At 48.7% G+C, this 7,430-nt stretch overlaps 1 protein-coding gene across 1 annotated transcript; it reads right to left on the bottom strand.

The window, feature by feature from the left end:
- Positions 1-334: 334 nt before the first annotated feature.
- On the bottom strand, positions 335-6,953 carry LOC119270071 (leucine-rich repeat receptor protein kinase MSP1-like). Its single transcript, XM_037552037.1, has 3 exons — positions 6,847-6,953; positions 4,851-4,968; positions 335-4,512 (listed from the first exon to the last, which is right to left on the bottom strand). The coding sequence occupies exons 2-3, from the start codon at positions 4,860-4,862 to the stop codon at positions 589-591; spliced, it is 3,936 nt and encodes a 1,311-aa protein (XP_037407934.1). The 5' UTR covers positions 4,863-4,968; positions 6,847-6,953; the 3' UTR covers positions 335-588.
- Between the last annotated feature and the right edge of the window lie 477 nt (positions 6,954-7,430).

Raw genomic sequence — 7,430 nt, 5'->3', positions numbered from 1 at the left:
ACAATTACCGTTTTCTTTTCCTGGAGACAGCCCATTGCAGACAAGCTTGCAGATTCAATAACTTTGCATGATGTATTTTCAAAACCTCCATAGAACCCAAAAGGAAGAATGAAGAGCAGAAGAGCATATTCTGGCAAACAGATGAGCAGAACCAGTACAACTAGACTACCAGGAGTTCAATGGTGCACTACGACACAGAAGAAAAAAAATCAGTTAAAGCAAAAGCAGCAGCGACAAAGTGAACAACAACAGAGTATAAGAGCTCTGGATCTGGCAAAGCAGACAAAAAAGCATGAGCTTAGAACTATCAGTTCTCTGAAATGCATAAACAAAAGAAAGGAGAATTGAACTTTCAGCACAACAATCTTCAGAGCTTGTGAAACACCCATGCTGCCATGAGTGACTGACACACAGTACATGAATTAAGATACAACAGCATTTGTCCCAACTACAGCCTGAACATGAGCAACACTGGTTTATCTCTTTTACAATCTCCAGCATTTGTCCCAACTACAGCTACAAGTTACCTACCATCAGCCTACATTATTACATCACATCACTGTCAAGAACAGTGCTACGAGGCCACCTCTATGTGCCGCCCCTGGACACCGTCACCACCAGAGGTCCGCACTCCATTGCCTGGGTCATCTTGAGGCCCTTCACCACCTCCACCATGCTTGGCCTCTTCCACGGCTCGTCCGCGGTGCAGTCCAGGGCGATGCCGAGCACACGCACCATCTGCTCCCGCCACACGCCTGAGACTGGCAGGCAAGGATCAAACAGCTCGTTCCTCGTCCCGCGAGCGATCACCCATCGTACCCAGCCGACGAGGTTCCCACCACCTTCCAAGTCTTCTTGCCCTGTAGGTGGCCGTCCTGTAAGCAGCTCCAGCATTACGACGCCGAAGCTGTACACGTCGCCTTTCGTGCTGGACTTCATTGTCTGGCCGTACTCTGGGGGGATGTATCCAAATGTACCGGCGATGTCGGTGCTGACATGAGTCTCGCACGCGCTGATTATCCTTGCGAGGCCAAAGTCAGAGACCCTCGGCTCGAAGTTCACGTCCAGCAGAATGTTGCTTGATTTCATGTCCCGGTGGATGATATGAGGCACAAATCCTTCATGAAGAAAAGCAAGTCCATGGGCAGAACCGAGGCAGATCTTGAGACGGTCTGGCCATCCAAGCGCTTCAACCGCATCTGCTCGGTTCCTCAGCCATATCTCAAGGCTCCCATTCTCCATGTACTCATAGATCAGGAACCGTTCGTCGCCACAAACACAGTAACCAAGCAGGGGAACAAGGTTTGGGTGCTTCACCTTTCCAATGGTCTCCATCTCAGCTAGGAATTCACGGTCACCCTGGAACTGATGGCCACCGTGAAGCCTCTTGATCGCGACTCTCCGACCTTCAGGGAGTGCCGCCCTATAGACAGTGCCAAAGCCACCATCGCCTATGATGTGTTCTTTACTGAAATTCTTTGTGGCTTTCAGTATATCATCAGTGGTGACCCGCAACAGTGAATGCTGAAAAGTTGCAAGATTGATACTCAGAGGTTCCCGTGACTTCCTTCCTAGGAGCTCATCACTTGAGGTTGGCTCAACAGTAGCCTTGGCCTTACCGGCGGGCACAATAACCAATGAACTGTTCCTCGATAGTTTGTGTCTCAGATAAAACACCAGAAGTACTAGCACAATGATGACAGCAAGTGAAAGGATACAAATGATCCCTAATCTTCGAACTCGATGAGATGGATGAACCACCCTACGACCAGTGCCATTAGTGGAGCAAACACCTCCTGCTGCACAATCTGATGAGCTGAACATGTCGATGTGGTTACCAGAGAAGTTGGCAAATGTGAGGCCAAATATATTGCAAATACCACAAGGGATGACACCATAGAAATCATTGCTTGAGAGGTCAAGATAGTTCAAAAAGCTGAGATCAGAGAGTGCTGATGGTAAGCTTCCAGTGAGGCTATTGTTGTGGATATCAAGAGAAGACAGTTGTGTGAAGTTCGAGATAGACTCATCTAGGGTCCCTGAGAAATGGTTACTGCTGGAATTGAAGAACAGCAGTGAGCTTGAGGATTCTCCGTCCATGGGACAAAAGAATAAAAATTTCCCAGAGAGATTGTTGTTACTGACATCCAGGCGGTTCAGATATTTGTTGCACAGCAAAGACTGGGGTAGACTTCCGGTAAGTACATTACCGGACAAGTCTAGCATTGAAATTTTGGGAAGAACTTGGCCTATCTCAACAGGAATGGTTCCATTTAGGTGGTTGTTTGATAGAATAAGGCCTTGAAGTTGTACCAATGGTGCAGACCAAGGAAGCATCGGTCCAACTAATCCATTAGAAGACAGATTAATGCTTGTAAGATTTGTCAGCTCACCAAGCTCTGAGGGAATGGTGCCATTTAGCAAGTTGCCTTGCAGGTTTAGCACCATCAGCATAGAACACTTCTTTATTGCTGCCGGAATCTGACCAGTCAACCGGTTGTATGACAGATCAAGAAGGCCGTTATGCTGCACAAACTCCGAGTCAGGGTGAACCTCATTTTCAAACCCCACACAGATCTCAGCAGGAATAGCACCAGAGAGCTGGTTATAAGACAAAATCAAGCTATTGAGCAATGTCAAGTTAGATATGGCCCTCGGGATGTGCCCGGTCAGATTATTAGAGCTCAGGTCGAGTGTAGCAAGGTTTCGGCAGTTGAAGAGTTCTATTGGAATGTTCCCAGATAACCGATTGCCATGCAGAGACAGAATAGTCAGATTTCGTAGATAGCCAACAGACTGTGGTATGGGTCCTTCCAAATAGTTATTGTCAATCTGCAACCTCTGCAAGCTGGACAGCCTACCAATGCTATCTGGGATCTGGCCGGTAATCTGATTATTGCTGAGAGAGATCTGCAAAAGAGTTGATGACTCCCACAACCTGTCAGGCAGCATTCCTGTGAAATTGTTTAGGGACAATTCCAGACTAACTAAAGGCAGCTCAGCTAGGTACCCTGGTATCTCTCCATGAAGATGGTTACCTAGCAAGTTCAGCTCGGTGAGGTTTGTGCATCCTTTAAAAGTTTCCTCGATACTTCCAGTCAGATTGTTATCATGCAGTATGAGTGTTTGCAGGGAGTTGTCTTGACACATCTCAGCAGGGACAGAACCTGAGAGACGGTTGGTTTCTGCAGAGAAACTGAGCAGATGCTGCAATGGCAGCAATGGCAAAGGTCCACTGAACAAGTTTTGACCCAGCGATATAGATCTTGCATTTGCCCAGTTTCTTATCCAATCTGGAATATTGCCTGATAGTTTGTTCCCTTCCACAGAAAAAGAGATAACAGTTTCCAGTTCTGCAAGTTCTTCAGGGATGGAGCCAGTGAAGGCATTAAATGACAGATTTATGAGAGTAATCTTCTTGCAGTTACTTAGTTCTTTCGGTATGCTCCCCCTGAGCCCTGCATTCTTCGCAATCAGCTGTGTCAGATTGCCAAGCAGACCGATGGATGTTGGGAGTTCAGCATCGAAGTGGTTCTCTGATATGTCAAATTCCTCCAGGCTTACAAGACCGCTGATTGACCAAGGGATGGTGCCTGTGAGTTTGCATTCAGGGAGCAGAAGTACTTGAAGCCGCTTCAGATTACCAATTTCTTCTGGAATGCTCGCGGTGAACGCATTTTGGCCCAAAATCAGCAGTCGAAGGTTTTCCAATTGACCAATCTCCCTAGGTATTGGCCCCATAAAATTGTTTGAGGACAGATCAAGTGACATAAGGTTCACCAATGAGCTTATTCCAGAAAATATTAATCCACTGAGGTTATTCTGGCTTAGATCAAGATGCAACAGCTGAGACAGATTACGAAAAGCTGCTGGTATTGATCCATTTAGGCTGTTCATGTGAAGGTCCAGGAACTCTAGGTTCTGCAGACTGCCCAACTCTGTAGGAATGCCACCAGAGATGGAATTCCCGGATATGGACAGCTTGGTGAGATGCTGCAACTGAGCAATTGCAGGGCTCAGTTGTCCATGTAATAAGTTGTTGTCAAGCACCATTTCTTTCAGCATCTTCAAGGTATATAATGAGGGAGGCAGGGGCCCAGTAAGCTGGTTATCGTTCAGTTCTAGGTACTGAAGACGCTGCAAATTCCCCAGGGTGTCCGGAAGCTCACCGGTAAACCCACACCCACTTAAGTTCAGCAGAACAAGCGACTCGAATGCCCCGATGCATGAAGGAAACCGGACGTAGAGTGGCATGGAGGACAAGTCTATGGCCACAACGCTACGCCCCGAACAGGTTATACCTAACCAGCTGCATGGGGGAGTTTCTGAATCAAACCAGCTGCGAAGGAAACCTTTTTCTTCAGCAATTGAGTGCCTCAGAGTGAATAAGCTTTTTATATCACTTGATTCAGACATGACAGAGCTGGGGATGAAGATCACAAGAAGAATGAGAAGGCAGATGCTCTGAGATCCCATTGCTATTATGTTCTTTGGACTTGTGTAGCGTTCAATCTGCATAAGAGATAAACATGTCAGCAGCTTTCAAAAGAACCACATAGGACATGATATGTCAAAAGTTCGTCATCTTCGCTATGTCAGTGCGGAAAAAATGAGATGTTCTATGTGATGTGGCACAAAAGGAAATTCAACTTTTCCTTTAGCTTATGAGGAAGCAACAATTGAAGTAATGGTCAGGTTTTTATTTATCTGAACCAGAATGGATGTTCAAGGCTTCAAAACAAATGGCTTGTACATTATAGAACTTGGTAGATTTTAATCACACTTTGATGTAAACGAGCAATCAAAAGTTGTACAAGCATAGAGCTCAAGCAGGGATTTACAGTGACTACCTTCTCAATCATATGACGCTCTTTCTTTGCTGCTATTAGTTACAATAGAGAAACAGCAGATGAAAAGCTCAACTCAATCAAATGTAATACGCTCCCCTCAGAAATACACCCTGAACTCCTGAAGAAAAAGAAGAAACAGCAGTCAGCTTCATGCATGTAATGCTCAGCTCAAGACACAAGAATAAGTAAACAAGCAAGCCCATTACAGTTCAGTAACATCACACAACACAACGGAAGACCCACAAGTTATAAATACTCTCAGTTAGCATTTCCTCAGACCCGGGGAAACCCCGGTGGTGATTAGTTACCCTAGTCTCCAAAAGGAGCAACACACTACCATAACAAACCCAGGAAACTCAAAGGAGAAAACAGCAGCACAAGTTAAACCCCTCCCTAATGCGTCGGGGTAGGACACAAGGATGCCCACGAAACATCCATCCAACAAATTCACAAGCCACTCCACTGTTTTCCTATAACGAGAAAGGGTGGTATAGTAATGCTGCATGGTAGGGGTGCAGCTTTACATCAGATCAGATGGCACAAAACCAAGCATGCAGCATCATAAATGCAGGCAGGCAGGGATGCCACCTCCTGCACAGGGAGGAAAGGAAAAGCGACGGACCGCAGGGCACAAGAAAGACTACTCCCACACACATCCCCTTCCCCACGAGATTCAGCAGGTGGCGACACATACGCAAGCTGAGCACAGAACAGTCGTGCTCCATACACCTCCACCGCTGCGGATTAAATGACAAGAACCACGTCAAATCGTGCCCCCTCCCCATCACACGAATCTCTGAAGCCTCTGACCGGGCTCTCTGATCCTGGTTCTTTAAACCTGGGAGCCAGAACAGCGATTGGACTGGACCGATTCAGAGAGGCAATGGGTGACAATAATACAAATTTGCGGGGGGTAATTGCAAAGGGGGTTACTGCCACTACCAGCATTTCTGCCTAAAGATGTCAGATCTTTTTCTTGTTTGCAGGATAAAGATGGAGAGCCAGATCCTTACCACGATTACAACTAATCTAAGCAAAACATGAAGAACCAGACTAGTACTACCACTTGTAGAATGTTTTCTCCAGTGATTTGGGCCATCATTTGGGAGCGATTTGTTTATATGCGACCGTGTACGATTATAGTATAGTATTAAATGTAGTTCTACTGCATTCAAGTGTGCGCACAAAACAAAAGTGCGGCCAGCCGTGGGAGTCTACGGCCGCTGCAAAAGAGTAGCCCGAGACAGCACGAAGGGGTTGGGTTTAACTGAACTGACGCCACGACGGCGAAACCGGGGACGGAATTTGCAGGAACAGAAATTACCAAACATTTTTTTCGTCAAGGGGAAAAAAGGCGAGCAGAACGAAAGGAATTGGAACCCAGAAACACTGAAGGAGAATTTTGAGGGGGAAAATACAAACAGTAGTAAGATTCTGGGAGACGAACAGGACAGGAACAGTGAAAAGCTCCATCAAAAAACACCCCAAAAGGAAGGAAAATGCTCTGCAGTGAGTACAGCGTTGCATATGGAATAATTGTTCAAGAACAAAGCTATAATTAGGAAGACCCTTCACGGAGAAGCCGCAGTGATCCTCCTCCACCCCCGTGAAGTTGCAAACCCCAGATTAGAGAACCCCGCCGCAGCAAACCACTTATTCGAGGCCCAACGGGGATTTTGAGGAGGGCAAGGAGGAATCCCACTCTCTGCCGTAGAAAGATCTCCCCGGACGGTCAATTCGCATTTTCGCGACAAGGGAGGAAAATCGAAGAAACAGCAGATGGTTCCACACAAAGTTGCACACAATTCGCAAACGGAGTACTAGTGAGCAACAGAAGAAAAAAATCCCGAATAAATCGGCAAACAAATTGGGCCTTCTACCACAACAACATTTGACAGCAATCAGTCTACTGAAAAAAGTGCCGCTGTTGCGATTAATCCGAGATGACGAGAACGAAACAAAGACACGCGCGTGCAGCGGCGTGGTTGGTGCATACCGCGACGGTGACAGATGCGGAGGCGCGGGAGCAGGGGCGCGCCAGGGCCGCGCGAGCGCTGGCCGCCACCGCCGTGGAGCCAACGAGCCGCTTCAGCCGCCGCTTCTCCGTGCGCTGGAGGCGGAGCCAAGGAGGCGGGCGGGCGGAGGGAGACGGGGCCGCGCCCGCGGTTCGCGCACCTGCAGGGGCGAGGGAGGGGCGTGAGCAGCGGGCGAGAGAGAGGGAGAGCGCGGCGGGCGGGACCGGCCGGGGAGAGGAGGAGAGGGGAGGACGATCGGCTCGCGCGCGCACCTCGCAATGCCGGGGCGGTGGCGGACGGCGGCGTGCTCCCGCGGGGGTCGTCGGGTTAGGTGGGGCGCGCACGAGATGGGCGTGCGCGCGCGGCGGGCGAGCGAGCGAGCGGCGGCAGGCAGCGGGTGGGAGGGAGGAGAGAGAGCCGAGAGCGTACGTACTCGCGCACTGACTGGGGTTTGGGGTTTGTGGGGCGGGCGGAGGAGAGGACGAGAGGACGAGGCGGTTTGGGGTGGCAAAAAAGGTGGCCTGCGTGCTCTGTTCTCTTGCCTCTCCTGTGCTTGCTGCCTTCG

Source organism: Triticum dicoccoides, chromosome 3A (genome assembly GCF_002162155.2).
Source record: "Triticum dicoccoides isolate Atlit2015 ecotype Zavitan chromosome 3A, WEW_v2.0, whole genome shotgun sequence".
In the NCBI taxonomy this organism is placed as follows: domain Eukaryota; kingdom Viridiplantae; phylum Streptophyta; class Magnoliopsida; order Poales; family Poaceae; genus Triticum; species Triticum dicoccoides.
Note: the sequence above shows the minus strand (reverse complement) of the source record. Positions and strands in the feature narration are given on the sequence as shown.